Source organism: Citrus sinensis, chromosome 6, assembly GCF_022201045.2.
Source record: "Citrus sinensis cultivar Valencia sweet orange chromosome 6, DVS_A1.0, whole genome shotgun sequence".
NCBI lineage: Eukaryota > Viridiplantae > Streptophyta > Magnoliopsida > Sapindales > Rutaceae > Citrus > Citrus sinensis.
In genome coordinates, this window is record NC_068561.1 from 22,881,903 (window position 1) to 22,901,535 (window position 19,633).

Genomic DNA, 19,633 nt, shown 5'->3' on the forward strand with positions numbered 1-19,633 from the left:
TTTAAGCACAAGCCATAAATACTCTATTCCTCGGAAGGATATGCGTAAATCACATAAAATATATCTGTATAAGCTTAAGTATTGCCCCAAACAACAAAATAAGCATCGAGAGACATCAACACCTTATCAAAACTTGAAAAATCACATAATGTGTGTTCAGAAAGATTATCTCAAGACTGCCACAATTTTAGCCATGGAAAAAGTCGGTCTGTTAACTATGCATTTCTGTACGTGGATTTATACCCTATTGCTTGATTGAATAAGTGTATGAACGCATTAAGCCCATGAAAGCAGCAGCTGTCAACTCTAAAATTAAGATGTACCGGTCACTCCAGGGAAAAGTTCTGCTATTTTGGTTATAACAGACATAACCTGAGAATCAAGGAATAAAATCAAATAAAATTTTCCATCTACGGAAGATCAGATATAAACAACTGAAGTATAGAAGATTAAAAAATTTAAAACATAAACCGGAATTTAACATATAAGGTCAGTGAGAAGTGCTCAGGTGGTGATCCATAAGGCAAAGCTGGTATATTTTAAACTGGATGAGTCCAGTGCCTCATCAGAGAAAAATTAGCAAGGTAAATGGACTTCCGATAAACTAAATGACCAAAAGGGGCATTACACTATTTTCGTTTCACAAAAATTAACTTTATCATCTGCATTCTCTTGAAATTGTGTTGGAGATTTTTTTGAAATAAGCCAGAACTATCAAGCGAACTTGGACACCATCCAAAAGATAAAAAAATAAAAGTTCAGAAGAAAGGAAACTAGCTGAAAAACAAACATAGATTTCAGTGCAGGAGTCTCCCTAGTTATTTATGGGACTGTAGTCAGTCGACATACGTACGCAAGTAAAACCGCACTTCCCAGATTGCATTCAACCTTTTCATTCCAAGTGATTTGCAAAATGATTTGGCAATGCCAGGTGGCATATCATATACATAAAACGACATAATGAATTATCTCATACAAAGTCTGAAAATACCTCCTTGTCATTCTGATATTTGATGATGTTCATGGGATTTTGTGAACACTGCAAAACCATTGCAATATTAGGATTTATAACTTAAGATCCAAAATGAAAAAAGAAGAGTAAAGTTGGAACTTGGGGTAAATTGAGTACTCAAGACAACATACTTCCATAATAGCAGCTTGAACTCTTGGGCTCTGGAATCCCAAAGCGATCTCAGGATTGGCCATCATCTTTGTGATGACTTCTTCAGGTGTAAGTCCAATCTGTTCTGTAAAATGACAAGAAAAGGGATCTCAAATCATCTATAATTCTTTGTGCTTTAAGCCTTTAACCACTTTTTACACAAAACAAAAGACATTCACATTACTTCTTAAATTCATTGAGACATAAAACCTAATGTTTTTGTTTATATTTTCAGTGTAGATATCTACGCACTTGAGTTAATCACTATCCCTCTTCTTAAAGAAGAAAATCATATTTATACATCCCCATCTTTTTCAAATGTTGCTGCACATCAATATGATTAAAAAGCATTAAAAACATAAAACTGATATGAACAGGTTAGAAAACAAATTAACTTGTAATGAGAAGTTTTATCAATAACCATGGAAGTAAGAAGCAAGAGATCTAAATAATGTCAAATCAATCTACAGACTGACATGAAAGCACATAAAAGGGTTAAAAATCTCAAAAATAAGAAATCCGAGTAGCCCATCGATTTCATGAATCAAATAGCAAAGACTTATCCCAGTGATAATCTGACAAAAAGCAGCATGAGGCTAGTCAAATTTAACTTACCAAATTGTTGCTTAACCTCAGCACTGTTTAGATCAAAGTTCTTTAGGCTATCCAACACCCGGCTGTCAAATTCACCACTTTCACACATACCATCTCTGGAACAAGCATAAATTGTGGAAATACAATTTAGATTCACTAAGTCAGGCAATTCGAAAAAAGAATTTATCGATACATTTGCAGCCTACTTGACCGAGAGCTAAAGGGTAGGGATTGTCAGATGGACAATATAAAATTAGACTTAATAAGAAATGCAAGTTCACACAGAGTCACTATCCAGGATTCAATATATCTACTTGGGCCAATAATTAGTATCACAAGCACGGTGTTGGGGAAGTTGAAATATGAGCAATGGTCTGTAACTGCCATTAATAACAAGGAAAGCAAAGTTAAAAAAACATTTAGGAAAAGTACAGTGTCTGTATATAACAGATTTAGTATTGAAGAAAAAAGACGGCGGCAGCAGCAAACAGTGAAGAAGAAGCTGAATCTGGAGGAACCAAATTCCACACAACCCCCCCCCCCCCCCCCCAAAAAAAAGAAAAAAGAAAAACAAAGGTTTCAACTTTTAATATTAGGCATTCTAAGACTCTCCATCTCCACCCACTATCGAGTTCATAGACAATAGCTATACTAAATGCCATGAAAGTTAAGGTATATAGTGAAGTCAGGCAACATATTCATACTAAAGCTATTGGAAACTTGAAAACAGAACATTAACTGAACATCTCTATGTTCAAGAATGCATGACCTCAGTGCTTCATAATAAAGAGGTTTATATACTGATAACTATGAGGCAAATTCTATGTTCAAAGAATGCATGACTTCAGTGCTTCATAATAAAGAGATTTATACACTGATAACTATGAGGCAAATAATGCTCCAAAGATAATAAGAAAGCTTCCCTGAGGCAATAATCAAATCCAGGAATCGAGAAAATCAGCTTACAGCATTTCTTGTAATTGTTTACGATATTCAGGATTTTGTAGCATCACTGTTACGCAATCACAACAGCCAAAAAGGTATACATTAAGAAAATTATACACAGTTAAAATAGAATTATACATCTGCACAAAACTCAACAAACAGATGGAGAAAAGTTATGAGCACTATGATGCCAGAATAAGCAAAGTTATAACTTATATCTGAAGGCGGAACAAGGACTTGGAACATATTAGAAAAAAAGCAAACACATGCCATGCTGTCTATATGTCGGAAATAATAGATTATTATCAGTCCCTAAAGTCATAACTTAATTATACGATGCAAAGAGATGACCACAAATTAAATCCTCCAAAACAATTCTGTAATTGTTTCTAGGATAGAGGTAAAAAAACAAAAATACTCTGATGTACACAGTTTTCCGTCACACAAAATTTAGCAGAAGCAAACCAACATTCAACCCTCTCAGAAAAAGAGGTGTCGTGAAAGGATGACTTACATTTGAAGGAAGCAGGATTCCTCATCTCCTCAGGCAGTGATCTGCAAGAAATTGAATAGAATTAGATTATCTTGTGACAATTAGGAAAAAAGAGTATGGAAGATAAAGTTAGCTAAAATTGCATCCAAGTTAGGAAAAAATATTTAAACATGCATCCCATGGTGTACATAAACAGAGTTTATGAGCACAAAGTTCGGATTCAAACATATTTACTTCCTATTCCAATTCTTAACCCTGGGCCTGCAGCTCATTTTTTTGCCTTTTTCTTAATGGAAATCAGATAAATAACATTTTAATTCATATGTATGTATTTCAATCTTCAGGAAGTTTAAATTCAAATCCACATATGCAGATGAAATCAATGACCAAAATTAGAAACACAAAATATAAGAGCCAAGACCAAAACAATTGTAAAGTTAGAACACATAAAATGATAGAAGGAAGCAAAGATATATTACGGATAAACCATCTTCTGCACTTGCGGGTCTTCCATCAATTTCTCCAAAGTATCCACAGTTAGGAACCTGCCTTCTTTCTCTGTCCATTTATATAAGAACAAGCTTAAAATGTTTCATTAAATAATACAGAAAAAAGTACATAAAATAAAAAGTTGATGTGAGGTTGCTAAAATCTACCACCCAACTCCTATTACTCCACAAACCTGAAACTAACTCATAGTTATCTGTTAAATTGATACCAGGAAAAGCAAAACGTCACACAGAATTTATGCCTTTAATGAAGAATAATACAAAATTGCCTCTAACAGAAACTACATGCTCTCTATCTCAGAATTTCACTAATACATAGAAGAAGGTGGCAGATTTGTATCGTGCCACAAAAAGTAAACAATGCAGTACAATGAAGGGGAGAAACAATGCTATCATCAAATTTTACTTACTAGCAGATTGGCCCCCCAGAGGAGAACCTGCATTGTAATTGAAAGCAGCTCCATTTTGGGAATCCTTCACACAATGTTGAAATAATTGAATCTCAACAGAATTATTTTAACCGTAACCTCCAGAACCAGCTCAGTTGCAAATACTTACTTTGGGAGGCTGAGCATCCTTTGATGAACTTGTTTCCTTCACATCTTCAAAGTTATCAAAAGAACTTTTTTGCAATGTCTCCTCAGGTGAAACGTCTACAAAAGCTGCAAGTAGTACTTGCATCAGCATTTCTTACAGGAAACATTATCAAAAATCATTTAAGCACACTAAAATGGCAGAATATAAAGGATTGACTGAAAAGTCAACAGTTAGCATAGAGGAATTTAACTCATGATAGACAGCAGGGGTATCTAGCATCAATCTAAACAAGGTGAAATCAAAGTTTTATACTGCAAGTTAACACAATACATCTCAAATATATGAAATACCAGAAATGAAACAATTTTCTTTAATTTTATCACTTATAAACCAAATTTGTTTAGATAAAAGGTATAAAACAAAATATTGCTTTAGCTCATGCCGTCCGCCAAATATGCAAATGACCTACACCATGTCCTTGTGTGTTTCTATGTAAAGTCAGAACCCTGATCATTCACTCATGACTCACTTTGTTCGTGCAAACATCAGACATTAAGATGGACATCCACAAGTGTTTAGAACAAGATTTAATTCAGATAAAACATCAATTATTCTAAAAATGACATGATTGCAAATGGATGTTAAAATAATTTCCTGTTTCGATCAACAAATCTGGCTTCAGTCTAAAAACAGATTTGAAACTTGCACCCCTATTATAAACATTAAAGATGGATTAAAACCCAATGCATAATTTATCAAAAAATTTAGTAAATAACTATACTAAAGACACCTATGGCCAGACACAATAAGATCTTAATTTCAAAAAGGAAAGGAATATGAAAAAGCATGTCCATTTGACAAGGAAGCATAAATATGTTCTGAATTCATAGGCAGCCAAGGGCAGATTCCTTAATTACCATATTTCTTTGGTTCCTCCTTTACTTCTGTTTCACCCTTTACTTCTTTTTTGCCTTCCACATCAGTAGCTGTAGCAGCTTCTACTTTTGTGGCAGGTATATCCATTGTAAACCTAGGTTGAGAAGCAGCTGGATAAGGTGTGGTAGGCCCTGATGCTGGAGGATTTGGAAAGGGGAAAGGTGATCCCTGAGGAAAGGCAGCATTGCCGAAGGGTTTATTCTGTGTATTCATCTGGTTCATCATACCTTTCAAAGCTTGTTGCATGGCATATTGCTGAAAGAATGAAAAAGAGGGAAAATGGAAAAAAGAAAGATAAGATTAATAGCCAATCTCTTCTACAGCGACACAAGATAAGAACCTTCAGCTACTCTGCAGAGGAAGAGAAGACAAATGGATCTGATAGATACGGTTAAACATGGTAAACTCTCATTATAAAACCATCATTGGTACAAATCCATGCACGGCACTGAACAGGGAAAAATGAAAAACATTTTGAAGCCGTCAGAGCCATGTCCTACATGTATCAGGGTGTGCCATGGAATTACCACGTCAGAAAATTAAGTGCAACACAACAAGTATGTCCCCAAGTGTCAATTCCACAAATTTTTCCGGTTCAAACAGATCTACCATATAGTGTGGAAGTGCTAAATGCATGAACTTAAAAAGTAAGGAAGTTAAGAGAAACCACTTTTCAACCGATCCACGCAGACAGTAGTATTCCAGAATTATAGCAAAACATGAATTACAGAAAGCGTCATGAGTACTCACATGAACAGTACATGCACAAATTGCAATAGTTCAATGCCAACAAACATACTTATTCTTTCCCAAAGAGCATATTATGAAACAAAAAGAAAAAATTAAGTACATTTGCAGTTCAAAAACAAACTTCAGTTATCATCCAGAGAGGACACACTTCCTGGTTAGCCTTTGAAGCTCTTATTTCCATTGCTTCATCAAGTAGTAGAATTGTCTTCAACAACAATAGAATAATTCACACAGCATATACATTGTAATAGTAGAAGAGAAAACTTACCTTCAATCTTGAGGCCACCTGTCATTTCAATCAACTTGTTATAAACCAATAAACAAATTTTGAAAAAGAAAATTAACCTTCTTGAAAATGTATTTTATGCTGAAACTAAAGAAACCACAAGCAAGTACACTCACAAATGAAAAGAGCGCTGAGAGACCAACCCCTACTCCAACCCAAAAGAGAGGTGAACCTCTGCACAAGCAAACAAAACATTAAATTAAGCAAATGGTATGGTGTGTATGGGAGTGCTTAATACAATGCATTTATTTTTTAAGCAATTTCTGCAGCAGCACCTAAAATTGAGAGGGGGAGGGGGGGGGCAGCAAAATTTACTTGAGCAAAGAAACTGACGGTGCTTTCAGAGGAAAATGGGAAAAAAACCGAAAAAAAAAAAACCAAAACTTTTATTTTCGGCCCATAAAAGATACATAGAATAAAAATCCAAAAAGGGCTATACTTATTATCCCGAGGGGAAAAAAATCTTTTAAGCCCTTTTAGCGACACCAAAAGCAAAATCCAAACCCACTAAAAACCTTCAGGAAAAAAAATGATAATAAAAATTGAATTACACATTCGATGACGGCGGTGGCATTGGTAAATTGGGGTTAACGCCAACTGAAGACGTTTGTTGACCGCCAGAAGAAGTCAGACTTGCAAAACCACCAGCACCCACTTGTCCTGTAATTTTTTTTTTTTAAAGAAGTTCAAATTCAGCACATGAACAAGAATAATTTCTAAACAAAACAATAAATAAACAAAAGAGAAAGTTACCGTTTTGATGAGGGCCAGCGCGGGCGGAAGCGGAAATCCTGGAAGTTGAAAGCTTGAAGGGAAGTGCAAGGCTTGAGCTTCTTCTGGGTCCGGTGATTCCTCTGGTAGGGTGTTTGAAATTAGTGTAGTTTAGGACCAATTTGGGACTCGTTGAAGAAACCAGCGCCATGTTTAGATTTTCCATCAGAGTTGTAAATGGCGAGATGACGGGAAGCTGAAGCACGAGTTTTGTGAGCTTTAAAAGAGACACTCTTTCAGCCGTTGAGGATTTAGGAGAAGTGATTCTTTCGCGTTCTGCTGGTCGCTGGGGTTTCAACTGAATACGCAGACGAGGTGGATTGTTTTGACTTGTTTTCTCACTAGTTAGGTCATTTTGGGCTTTTGTTTGGAGGCCCACTGTTCCAGGGCCAAATTGATTCTTTTTCGTTTTGACATTAAGTCAATACAAACTGACTTGACATTAATTCGTTGATTAAAAAAATATAAAATAATAAAAATAAATTATATATAAAAAAAATATTTAATTTAATTAATTTAATCATATCATATTAATCTGTACAAAATAAATTTATATAAGATTTATAAATATATTATCACTCTTTAAATTTTACAAGTACTATATGGTAGTCAATTAAGCTTCGTTGACACTCATTTTGAATTTACTTCACAATTGTTCTATATTTTATGAGAAGTTAGATAAATAAATGTTTAGACGTATGTTTTTTTGTTATGAAAATGATGTTTTTTAAAAAATTGGGACAAGTGTGACTTATATAAAGTTTGTCTTATGTGATTTTTATTTTTTAACTAAAAAATAAAATGTGAAATTATTAAATTAAATCTTTAATCCATCCCAAACTAAATTTTTTTAAAATCCGCTTGTTGCTCTAGGTTAACCACGGCGTACATTAACGATCATCAACAACACATTTTGTTGGAGCTCTTTTGAACACTTTTTGCTTATGTTATTTAAAAAAAAAAATTATTTGAAGAAGTTTTTAGTGATGTTCTAATAATTCTCCATAAATAGAGTTTTGCCATTGTTGTAAATTAAGTAGTGAGTATCCTACCTTTATTTCTTTTATACCAAACATGAGATAAATGATTATTTTACACTAAGGGTGTGTTTAAAAAATGGCATTATGGTGTTTTTCACATTTATTTTATACCAATAACATGTTTGATGAAATTTAAGGTTCATATGCACCACAATGTGCCTAAATAGTGCATGACACAAACCCGAGACCCTTAAGTTTGTGCAATGCGGTGGCATGCAAAAGGATTTGCCTCAATTGTGCAAATATTTTATTGTTAAATAATAATATAATAAATAAAATTTAAAAGTAAATTATATGATAATATTGTCACAAGCGCGCAGCACACACCCTAAATGTCCCATTGACATAAAAGCCCTTCATTGAAGGGGCGTGGGAGGCTGTGATTGGAAAACGCCACGCGCGAATCCAGCCTATAAATTCGAGGCACAAGGGTCAAGTCAATGGCCTATAATGATTTGCACCGCTTTCCTCGAAAGCCAATCTCAGAAACCCTAGAAAAGCAGAACAAGATAACATATAGGAAAGGAGGGGGAAAGAAGGAAAAAAAAAAAAAAAAGCCGTATTAAATCCCCAAACCCGAATCATAAATCTCCCATAATTGAGTTAGCTCGGAGCCGATTATATTCTCTCGTTTGAATTTGCGTTGAGCCGACGCTTTTCTCCTTTTTTTTTCAGGTACTTATCTTCTGTTTTTAATTACAGATCAGAAATATTAATTATGATTTTTACGCTCGTGTTTTGTACAATTTTTTAATTATTTATTTTATGATTAGAATTGCAGAGAGTGACGAATTTCAGGAATGAATGTTTGATATGACTCTGTCGAATTTGTTTATTCTTTTTGTTTTCGTTTGGAATTTCAAAATTGTAGATCTGCATGTTTGGTTTTGGTTCCTAGTTCTTAAAAATAGTCATTATTAAAAAAATATTGTGAGTTGCCTTGCATGGCAGGTTGGAATAATTTGCATTTAATTAATTACTACTCTCATGTTAAAAATAATAATTACTACTTTTTGTCTATTTTATACAAAATCAATTTTCCTATTTTGGTCTTCTTTTGGATATTACTTTGTGGACTGAGTACTTCATCTTCTGCGAAAATAATCGCATAATCGTGGTTTGGTTGTACTTCAGATTGAAATTAAATCACGTTTGCTGTTTGAGATATGTTTTTCATTTTTGAAACATGCATAATTGTTGATCGTTTTTATGATAATGTTTGGTGATATACTTAGTCCATCTTTCTTTCCTGATTTACAGGTTTACTTGCTATTCTCTTCTCTAGAAGAATTGCAAATTCAATGGCTACGCATGTTGACATGTCTCTTGATGACATTATAAAGAGCAGGAAAAAGAGTGAGAGAGAAAGAGGACAGGGCAGGGCCCGCCGTGGCCGTGGTCGTGGCCGTGGCCCAAGTGGTAGTGTTAGTGGTGGAAGAATGACAGGGGCTGCTCGTAGAGGTCCTCTCTCCAATGCTCGACCATCATCATATACCATTGCCAAGGCAAGCTCAAAACTGTCGATGTTTTAAGCGTATGATGAGAATTTAATAAGATTAAGAAACCCATTTACGGGAGGATCTCTAACAGTGTTTTAGATTTTCAAAGAGGATTTCTAACGTTACTTTGACAATCAAGAGGCTTGTTTGGCTCCGACACTATAGAATTATCGCAACCTGTTGCTTTTGTATCACTATCTTCATGATTTCTTTCTACTTGTGGGTTAGGGTTATATTATGGGATTTTGGCAATCAGATCTCATGTATGTATGCAGAAGTTCTCTGATGCCACATTAAGTTATTATGCTACTTCATAGCATTTTATGTGAAGGAGCTTCATTAGATGAAATTTTGAAATGGTGCTCACCTACAGCATAACATCACATAAGAATTAGTGAGGACGAGTTCTCTGTACCCGTTCATAATGCATATTATGTAGTTTCAATCTCAATAGTGATTGATGGCTGGTGGTTTAGACATGAAGCTTATGATGGATCCTCTTCCTATGTTCGGACTTTCTTCGGGGCGAGATTTCTGTTACTGTTCTAGTTCATGGCCTGTTTGCAAAGGAGCTTCCTTCGCTTAACTTCAGAACTGGAGCTCTCACCCATAGCATAGCAACAATCTATAAGCAGTGGGTTAAATCTTTTACTCCCATCTACCAACCATTAACTCAGTTTGGTGGTAATTGGGCTTGCTTGAGCTTTATGCCTAACTGGATTCTACTCTACTTGATACCAGTTTCTTTCACATTTTCTGGGAATTCTGATATCTGATTTGATTTTGAAAATGGTGAATTATTTTGTTTTCTTGTCATAAGCTGACTTCTTTTTCTAAGGCTCGGTTCTCTTTTCCCGCTTCTTTTATCAGTCTTTTCGCAGAACCAGGAACTTTCCCTGGCAGCATGATTTGTTTGAGGATAGCCTTAGGGCTGCAGGAATATCTGGAATAGAAGTTGGCACAAAATTATATGTTTCCAACTTGCATCCTGGAGTGACCAATGACGATATAAGGGTACAGCTTCTGCTATACATTCTCATCATAAATACTGTGTTAAGGATTCTGAATATTTTCTTATGGATATGGTGTGAAACTCAGGAGCTTTTCTCTGAGATTGGCGAGCTGAAACGATATGCCATTCACTTTGACAAGAATGGCCGCCCCAGTGTGAGTTCTGTTGCCTGTTTTGCTACGTTCTCACCATTATTCTTGTGGTTGGGGTCTTGAACCTTCTTTGACTATTTCATGTCTTTTGATGTACTGTTTTCTCTATGAGGTTCTTATAATGTATTTTTTGATATATGTCAAAAGTAATGGCTATAGATTAACCTTGAATTGCATAAGAAAGTTTAATTGTTACGTGTGAAGTTTTTTCATCTATGAAGTTCAGCAGGATATCTATCATCTTGTACTGTTTTATAGTTCTAAATAACGACTTTTTAGTGCTGCTGATCTGGATAATGAAATCACTACAAATTTTCTCGTTTTGGCCAAGACAGTTTAGCTTTATAAATTATAATTAAATTTGTCAAAGGTGTGCACTTATATATAGTGTTGAAACTGTTCTCCATTGAGAGTGGACCGTTATTAGAGTATCACATTGAATAAATTATTGCTCAATTTTTTTTTTCAATTGTTGGCCACGAATTTCCATATCTGTTAGTCTAAGTTTTGCATGTAGAACTATTATCAAATATTCTTGTCTGGAGAGGTTTTCTTTATTTCTATATTTTCCCCCCTTCGATATATCTCCCTCAATTTCTCTGTTTCTGCCTTGTTTTTTCATCCCCTAACTCCCTTATTTGGACACTGAATTTTGTGTTTGTGTGTGGGTTTTTGGGATGACTTCTCTTTTCTGTTTTATAGGGGTTAGGTTCTTTAATTGTATGCTGCATCTTACCTTAATATCTTTTATTCATATGCTACATATTGTCTCATTTATAAGTTTGACAAATTTGGAATTCCTGGGTGCATGTTATAGTTGGTGACTTTGCATATTACTTGTACTGCCTGCCACTGTTGTTAAAGCTTGTACTGGTTGGTTTCAGGGTTCAGCTGAAGTGGTATATGCCAGAAGAAGTGATGCATTTGCAGCTCTTAAGCGATACAATAATGTACTGTTGGATGGAAAACCGATGAAGATTGAAGTTGTGGGAACTAATGCAGAAATACCTCTGCAAGCTCGTGTGAATGTAACTGGAGTAAATGGAAGGAGGAAGAGGACAGTGGTGATGACGTATGTAAATCTTTAATTTCTTACCATTTTGCTGATAGTTTGATTATTGAAATTGTTGGCAATTTCTTTTGCATATATCTATTTAAGGTTTTAGTCAGGGACCTGGTACTCTTTTATGGTATATGATTAGAAGTATTTGTTTTGTGTTAGTTTTTTAGATTCTATTTTCAGATGTAGCTGCAGCTGATATATCACTTTTTTCAGTTTCAACCATGTTAGTTGTTATAATCATGCTTGAATTTATGAGTGTTTTCAATGGTTCCACAGCATTGTTGTTAAATTATTTTTCTTTTGTTTCATTTGACCATAAATAATTTCACTGGCCATTATTGTTCTACTTTCATCTGAACTTTCTGATACTTCTTTCTTCTAGATGTATATATGGCATCTATCCGAATATTTTGTTTAATTTATAATTATTCTGGTCCTGAGAATTTTTAAATGTTGAATGTTGCTTTGGTTCTGATATTTTGGCGCAAATTTTTTTTTTTTTTTTTTGGAAATTATACTTCTTCATATTCTGTTGTTCAGACAGCTATTGGTGGGAACACCTTGTGTATGTTACTAATGCTGAGGTTATGCAGGTCGGGATCAGGTAATGCAGGAGGTGCAGCAGCTATTAATCATGGACCTGGGTAAGTTCTTGATACAGATACTACAACTTGCCTTGTTTTCTCATTTAATTCTTTGCGATTTATTGAAATCGCGTCTTGTCAGTTAACCTTGTTGCTCTTATATGTTGATCTAGAAGTCCCTGCATGGTTTTATAATGATAGTGTATTTGTGTGTTTATTTTATAATGATAGTGTATTTGTGTGTTTATCATTTGTTAGACAATTCTTTGTGGTGAAAGATTCATCAATGGTTCCATTCTGGTATTTGCTAAAGTTTGCTTGGCTAAAACAAGGCTTTATACTTGTTTGTTTACATTAGGCTCTGGTCAGTGAAGCTCTATCTTGTTTGCTGTGATGTGCCTAGGTTCCAGCCTGACGAGCAATTTTAGTGTAAACACGAGGTTTTAGTTTGGCCATTGGTCTAATTAGTTTTTATTTACTGATGATGATATTGTCTTCATTTTTCATCCCTTGGTATCTTTGTTCATTGATGCAATTCAACTTTTTTTCCCCTTTTTGTTGGAATTCCGCATTTTGTGGGTCTTGCTTGAACTTCCACTTTGGAGCAGCTATCTTGGTAGAGTTCTAGGGGGTTGAGTCAATAGTTTGTGCAGCTGACCCAGCCAACTCCTTTGTTGAATCAACCATATATGATTAAGCTTGAAGACTGAAGCTTGAACCTATTTCATTTGTCTAGGTGATGAATCTCGCAATAAGTTTAGTTTATATTTTAAAATTTTGGGTGAATAGAAGAATCTGTACTGTCTTCAGTTTATGCTCTAATATCTTATTTGAGCTATCTGTGGTGTGATTTTCAGTGTTTAAATTAATTAATCACTTTGTTTTTCATGATTGTCGTGCTGCAATTTATTTATGTCTTATGTGATCTTGCAGCAGTCAGGGCCGTCGTGGGGGTCTGAGGCGGAGTAGCCAAGGCCGTGGTCGTGGGCAGGGCCAGGGTCGAGGCCGTGGCCGTGGAGGTGGAGGGGGAGGTGGCCGTGGCCGTGGCCGTGGCCGCGGCCGTGGCCAGGGGAAAAAGAATCCAGTTGATAAGTCAGCTGATGATCTTGACAAAGAACTGGATAATTATCATGCTGAAGCCATGCAGATTTAGTTGGATTTCAAGCTGTTTGAACTGAAATAGTATTTTAGTCTGTGTTAGCAGTAAGCTGTACAAATACTGCAATACTTTCGTGGTATTTTCTCCTTGCTGGTTTTTCTTCTTCATGCATTTGCCGGCCTCCTTTTATAGTTAGATGTGCTAGAGTGGTGTAAATGAAGATGCTGGATGTTTATGGAAGTTTGCTTTCGATCTTAAATTTTATATCTTTTGTGCATTTTACGCTGTCTGGGAGCTTCCCTTTTTTTCTCGTCCTCTCCTGTATCATGTAAATAGTTATAACACATGCGACTGTTTTGGTAAAAATAAAAATATAAAAGACGAGCAAGATGGTGTGGAGTGGAAGCTGTCGATGCGCATAACAAAAACATCTCGGTGGATGAAATAAATGTACCTGGAATTGAATTTATCACAAAAAAAGGAGCAACGTACACTAACAGCATTTAATTTACATTTTTTTTTTTTTGAGCAGCTCACATCACCGGGCCTAAGTTGATTGTCGAACACAAATTACTTATTCCTTTCCATGCAAAGAATTAAATCAGTATTTTTACACAATATGTAGACGACAAAGATTTTGCAACGATTTTGAGGTATTTACCCTCACCAATCTCTTCGCAATATTCTATGTCAGTATTTTCCCTTTAGGGCAACAAGCCAGGAGGCGTACGTCAATCCGTGATCAATTTACATGGCAAAATATACAAACTCTAATAAGCTAGAAAGTCGGGGATGAATCCAAGTACCCAAAAAATGCATTTGAGAAAAAAAAAATGGGGAAACGAAAAAATTACTATACTATTCTTTGGAAGCAGCTGCATCTTTGTTTAAAGTGAGGTCACCGGATTCACTCTTCTTGAAAAGCTTCTCAACCAATTGATCCCAATTAGCGCTCTTACCACTGGACTTCTGTTTAGTTTCTGAGGCATCTTCTCTCTTGGCATGGGAAGGTTCTGGCTCATCTTCATGGGATTGGTCCTCTGATGTGGCTACAGCATGAGGTATATTCAAACTTACAGCCCTATCCAATGCATCTTTGTGTTCTTTTTCAATGGTCTTCAACCTCTCGAATTTCTGTACTTTTGGAGCAGTTGTTATTGTTTCAGGGCTGCTTTCCTTCATTAACTGCATTTCATAATGTCAGCAGTTATCAGTGATTTGATCAAAGCAGGAAAACTAAAACACCCCTAAAAGAAGTTTTCCTTCATGCAAAAGGTAAATGCAAACCAACAGAATTGTTAATTACTTGAAATTTCAGAATCAATATATACTTTGACAAAGTATATACAGACACTTGTGGTGATGCACTAAAAATGTAATTTCCACCTGTCATTTATTTTCTCCTTTCTGAGAAAAATGAAAAAGCTGGTTTATATCAACCATAAGGTGAATTAAAAAAGGCCATAAATCTTTAAAAAAGGGAGAAGACTTACTTGTACAGCTTTCTGTGATTCCCTTTCAATCCAAATAATTGCATGATCAGACGTGGCATTACAAGATAAGACAATATGTTCAAATCTTCCATCCACAGGAATTGCGGTCCTGACCTCCGGAGGATACCTTCCACATCTGCATATATGGCATGGAGCATGATTTAGGACAGACAAACTGTATTGCACGACCATTGTCCTTGAAGATGAGAAAATGTACCAATAATATAAAAGAAAGTTAAACGGTCACAAGGAGTAGACAAATTAAATGAAACAACTTCGTCAATTCTAAGAATTTAGTAAGAAACTTGGTGTATAGCTCAATGTATTGTTTCCAAATTGTCATCACCTTGGTATATAACAGAATAGTTGGCTGAGAATTAAAAAAGACAAATGCTCCGCTAGTAATGAGGACAATTTTCTATCGTATACAAGTGTTGAAAATCTTCCAAGGTAGAATGTATTTGATTTTCTGAAACTTTTGCAAGATCATGACTACAGAGTTCAACCTACAAGCACAATGGTTGTAGTAATGACCCTTTCCTACAGGCAGGAGTGTCAATCAATGAGAGTTTAATTCCCTTAATAAGTAGGAAAATACGGCGTTGAGTGGTGATATGGGTCATATTAATGTGAACTTACAGTAAAGAGAAAAAATAAGTGATGCAGGTGGTTAGAAGTAAAACCCAAACCAAAGCATATGAATGGAGATAGCAAATTAGGCAAGCAATGATCACACACAACTAATAACCGTAAGAATTATTACTGAAACTAATTAATATCAGCTTCAGAGGCCATCAAAGACAAAAACAACTTGTGGCTCAAAGAGCAGCAGCCGAATATTTGGCAATTTTAAACATCAGTTGAGTGTGCTGCTACCTGCAAAATCTTCTCTCTACAATGTGATACATCCGTCCAGGTGCATAAAGTCTTCTTGGATCTCTGAGCTTTCTTTCCTCTGGTATGAAGGTGTCCCGCAAGCAGACCAAAAATAACAAGCAGGGCAAGCTGCCAAAACATCAAGGCCTCGTTTTAGAGACAATCATAATAATACACCAAGTCTACTGAATAAGTTTCAAAAAAAGGGGGGGAAAAGATCTACTGAGTAAATTAAAATTTAAAAGTAAAAAAAAAAAGAACATTTCTGATATGTCAAGAGAAGAACACTAACCAGAAGATCGACTTAAAAATATCTTCCAATGGGGTGGGTGTTCTTGGCAAGAAATCATCCTGGATAAAGTTATCAAGATCCTGTTAAGGATTATACAAGAATCTGACCCAGTGGAGTGATTCTAATAAATCAATGCAATCATGGACTGGCAGGTTCATAAATAAACTAATGAAAGTAAGATAGTAAATTGCTTTTGCACATTCAATTGTCCAGCATAAGATTTACTGATTCCGATCTGTCAATTGGATTGAGAAGACTTGGCTCCTCTCCATGGACTTAGATTTCGTTGCATGAAACAGCTTATTCCCATTTGGTAAGTAAACTTCTAAATACACTGGTTAAATATGCCATGCATTTCAGAGCCTAGTTATTTTGAAGTGCAATTACATGCATATCATTCCTGTTTGTATGCATCTTCTTGCTGTACCAAAACTCCAAGCATAAGTTTCTCACCACTTTCACAGCGTTGAAGGTCTCATACCTCCAAGTGGAGATCCAGTAAAATGACCAATCCACAAGTGTAACTGAAAACCTAACCACATGTGGTCTTAAATCGGCATACACTACATTCTGCTCAAGGACTTATACACCTAAACAACAATCCAATCACAGAAAATCATTTTCTTCTAATGTCGGGGTTTCTTTACAGTAGGTCATCATCAGCCTCGAGTCCAAATGTAATCTAAAAACTCACCATTACAAATTTGAAATTTGATGTAAGCATAGGTAGTTTGTCTTTCAACACAAAAAGGAAAAAAAAAGTCCAATCTTTCTAATTCTAACACAGTATACTTACAATGGTTATACATAATGGTCCACAAATTTTAAAACTCATAGCAACACATATAAACCCCAATGGAAGACTCACAATCTTGACTATGAAGCATTTAACACGTCAAATTACTAACCATAACGGCACGAAGCAATAAATAAAAAAAAAATTAAAAAAAAAAACCTTGTAACTAAAAGTACCTGCAAAATTACAGAGTTAACAACATCGGCATACTTGACAGCCAAATTAAGAGACATACACCTAGCCGGCGCCACTGCATAACACCTCACTTTATTCCTCGGTATCCCGCCTAATTTGTCTCTATGATTCACCACCACCACAGCCAGCAACGCCGCAACGCCGGAACCCAACGAGTGCCCAACAAACACCATGCTGTATTGTCTGCCATTTTCTTCCCACAACCTTCTCAACGTGTCACCCTCTTGATTCAACAACCAAAGCGCTGACTTTAACAGCCCATGATGCACGAACCCGCCATCAAACATCTGCCTTCCCAATCTGTTATCCAATAGCAGTTTGTAGTCGCTCTCTTTGGCTAAATTCAGCCCACGAATGGCCAAAACAATTTCCTTTTTATCGTGATCGGTGTAAATTAAGTACGGCGGCGCACAGCCGAGGGTTTGTTCGTAGGCCACACGCTTGACGACCCAATCTGGATTTAGCTTGTAGCCGCCGGCTGGTGGGAACTGGGGGTTGTGGAGGTCGGTCTCGTAGACGGCTAATATCAAGCGACAGACGCGTGGGACTGCTTCGAATTCCTCTGCCGTGGCGGCCGGCCAGGTGGCGCTGTCGTCGGAGCCGACATAGGTGCAGCGTTTCCACATCCAGCGTGCGAAACCCAGAACGAAAACGCATTCTACTCCGCATGAAACTGACATATTCGTTGAAATGCCGCTGTGGAAAAGTGATGCGAGTGGAGGACGATGGTAAGCAAAGCAAAGCTGGCGATCGTGCGGGCTCGCGGTTTAGCTTGAGGAGTGGAGCATGAATTAATTTGCTTGCTGTATTTGAATTTTGATTGCTTAATTGGGCTCTGAAATGGAGAATCTTGAGTGGGCATTAATTATTTTTATATTACGAGAAGCTACTCTGCACTTTTGAAAATTTTTGGCGTGTGGAAACATGATCGTGATCGTTAATAATAAGAGTATTCTGTTTATGGTTTAATGGAGTCCTGTTTTTTAATAAAATAATTTTTTTTCAAAAAAGACGAATATATGCTGACCTTTATTGAGTTCCACCCTTAAGAACGTTTGAGCGCCAATTGTTTTAGAAAAGTATTTTTTCTAAAACGTTGATATACAAATATATCAATAATAATAATAATATTGTTTTTTTAATTACGCACGTAAACTTGTGGATTATGTTATAATTGTATTTGTATGAATTTATTGTGCTCTCAATTTAGTTCGATTGTAATGTTATAATTAAAAAAATACAATAAATAAAAGTTAATTATAAAATCTTTTACATGATTCTGTTGATTTATTTAGTCGTTAAATATTGCTGCCCGGTATTTTCTTTTATATTTACAATATCTTTGTTCCAGAATATACATATAAACATTTGAAGACTGCAAAGAAACAGCAGTGAATGAGGCGTTACGAAGCAAAGAAAAGGAGAGAGACACGTGCATGTTTCAGTTGGCGACAACTGTAATTAGAATCAGACACTGGGCATGAAAGAAAGAAAGAAAGAAAGAAAGAAAGAAAGAAAGAAAGCTGACGAAGCCCCCAGAGAGAGAGAGAGAGAGAGAGAGCAGTCGTTTTACAGTTAAAAAAGGTCGTTAAAAAAGCAACAAGACAACAGGCTAGATGCTGCTGGACCGACCGTATGAAAATCTTCCAAAGATTCTTCTGTGTCATCTTCTTATAGTTAGTGCTCGTCAGCCTAGCTATGTGCACGATTTTTGCTCCTATCAATTCAATATTATCGTCCTGAATTCTTGTGTCCCTTACCTAACTAATTAACTTGCTCTGAATAATTACTTAAAAACCACATTCGTTTATGTAATATTTTGTCCAAATACATAGCTAGATAGAAACTATTTATTTCGAATATTTAAATGTGAATCGCAAAGCTGCGCATTACTTTTTTACCTTATGATAAATTATGTTGATTAACTTATAAAATTATATTTTAAGATGTGTATATGTGTTAAAAAAGATGTGTCTATTACAAATTTTGGGTCGTCTTAATAATTTTATATATTGCAATTAAATCGAAAAAACACAATTTTCTTTAATATTAATTACACATCAGACTACTAATATTACATCAAATATTTACAACTGTTATTACAGTAGATAATTACATTGATATTTACAATTAAATATATAACTAGAACTTACAATATTAAATTAAATTTTATGAAATATTTGTCTATACAAATAACCATCATAAACGAGGAATATCTCTGCTCCATTCACATTTCGTGGGAAGAAAGACTATAAATTAACTCTACATGATTACGAGGGCAGTGGTTCACCACTCAAACAAAGCCCAATGACAAAAAAAAAAAAACACAATTTTTAAATACATGAAAATGATAAGTTAAAGAAACGAGATCTCTTCGTACAAGAATGTAGTGTTAGGCCGCGAAGCAACCCATGCATCATATTATTGAATGAAAAAAAAAAAAAAGAGGGAATATTATTTACAAATATGCTGTCGTGAAGCAAGAATGCTGCTAGTTGTTCCTTTCAATTATAATTATTATTGTACAAATTGTAAAACAATATTCTCAA

The 19,633-nt window shown here is 35.5% G+C and overlaps 3 protein-coding genes across 5 annotated transcripts; 1 reads left to right on the top strand and 2 right to left on the bottom strand.

Annotated features, from left to right (window-relative positions):
* On the bottom strand, positions 1-7,295 carry LOC102621793 (protein TIC 40, chloroplastic). Its single transcript, XM_006482041.4, has 14 exons — positions 6,966-7,295; positions 6,764-6,872; positions 6,329-6,386; positions 6,195-6,212; positions 5,158-5,431; positions 4,262-4,365; positions 4,114-4,177; positions 3,674-3,752; positions 3,216-3,256; positions 2,723-2,768; positions 1,778-1,872; positions 1,144-1,247; positions 992-1,039; positions 1-372 (listed from the first exon to the last, which is right to left on the bottom strand). The coding sequence occupies exons 1-14, from the start codon at positions 7,147-7,149 to the stop codon at positions 313-315; spliced, it is 1,284 nt and encodes a 427-aa protein (XP_006482104.1). The 5' UTR covers positions 7,150-7,295; the 3' UTR covers positions 1-312.
* A 1,171-nt stretch (positions 7,296-8,466) lies between these two features.
* LOC102622377 (THO complex subunit 4D) lies at positions 8,467-13,709 on the top strand. Of its 2 annotated transcripts, none has more exons than XM_006482045.4 (7): positions 8,467-8,698; positions 9,284-9,528; positions 10,393-10,536; positions 10,621-10,689; positions 11,571-11,758; positions 12,343-12,393; positions 13,270-13,709. In XM_006482045.4, exons 2-7 carry the CDS (start codon positions 9,325-9,327, stop codon positions 13,484-13,486), a joined length of 873 nt encoding a protein of 290 aa, XP_006482108.1. In that variant the 5' UTR covers positions 8,467-8,698; positions 9,284-9,324; the 3' UTR covers positions 13,487-13,709. The 2 variants fall into 2 exon arrangements, with proteins under 2 accessions (XP_006482108.1, XP_006482106.1); XM_006482043.4 differs by having other exon boundaries at positions 8,469-8,698; positions 13,267-13,709.
* A 275-nt stretch (positions 13,710-13,984) lies between these two features.
* Positions 13,985-18,147, bottom strand: LOC102622075 (uncharacterized). 2 transcript variants are annotated; one of them, XM_006482042.4, is made up of 5 exons: positions 17,066-18,144; positions 16,094-16,152; positions 15,802-15,930; positions 14,926-15,061; positions 13,985-14,617 (listed from the first exon to the last, which is right to left on the bottom strand). In XM_006482042.4, the coding sequence occupies exons 1-5, from the start codon at positions 17,762-17,764 to the stop codon at positions 14,291-14,293; spliced, it is 1,350 nt and encodes a 449-aa protein (XP_006482105.1). In that variant the 5' UTR covers positions 17,765-18,144; the 3' UTR covers positions 13,985-14,290. The 2 variants fall into 2 exon arrangements, with proteins under 2 accessions (XP_006482105.1, XP_052299051.1); XM_052443091.1 differs by lacking the exon at positions 13,985-14,617 and adding an exon at positions 14,651-14,839 and having other exon boundaries at positions 17,066-18,147.
* Positions 18,148-19,633: the final 1,486 nt, after the last annotated feature.

Excerpts from the sequence above, each read along its gene's own strand:
- LOC102621793 (XM_006482041.4), bottom strand. The coding sequence starts at position 7,149 with ATGGAAAATCTAAACATGGCGCTGGTTTCTTCAACGAGTCCCAAATTG. Across the intron at positions 6,873-6,965 it reads CGCTGGCCCTCATCAAAACG|GACAAGTGGGTGCTGGTGGT; the intron begins GTAACTTTCTCT and ends AAAAAATTACAG. Across the intron at positions 2,769-3,215 it reads GAATCCTGCTTCCTTCAAAT|TGATGCTACAAAATCCTGAA; the intron begins GTAAGTCATCCT and ends ATTGCGTAACAG.
- LOC102622377 (XM_006482043.4), top strand. The coding sequence starts at position 9,325 with ATGGCTACGCATGTTGACATGTCTCTTGATGACATTATAAAGAGCAGG. Across the intron at positions 10,537-10,620 it reads TGACCAATGACGATATAAGG|GAGCTTTTCTCTGAGATTGG; the intron begins GTACAGCTTCTG and ends TGTGAAACTCAG. Across the intron at positions 10,690-11,570 it reads ACAAGAATGGCCGCCCCAGT|GGTTCAGCTGAAGTGGTATA; the intron begins GTGAGTTCTGTT and ends GGTTGGTTTCAG.
- LOC102622075 (XM_006482042.4), bottom strand. The coding sequence starts at position 17,764 with ATGTCAGTTTCATGCGGAGTAGAATGCGTTTTCGTTCTGGGTTTCGCA. Across the intron at positions 15,931-16,093 it reads ATTTTTAAGTCGATCTTCTG|CTTGCCCTGCTTGTTATTTT; the intron begins GTTAGTGTTCTT and ends ATGTTTTGGCAG. Across the intron at positions 15,062-15,801 it reads GTAGAGAGAAGATTTTGCAG|ATGTGGAAGGTATCCTCCGG; the intron begins GTAGCAGCACAC and ends CCATATATGCAG.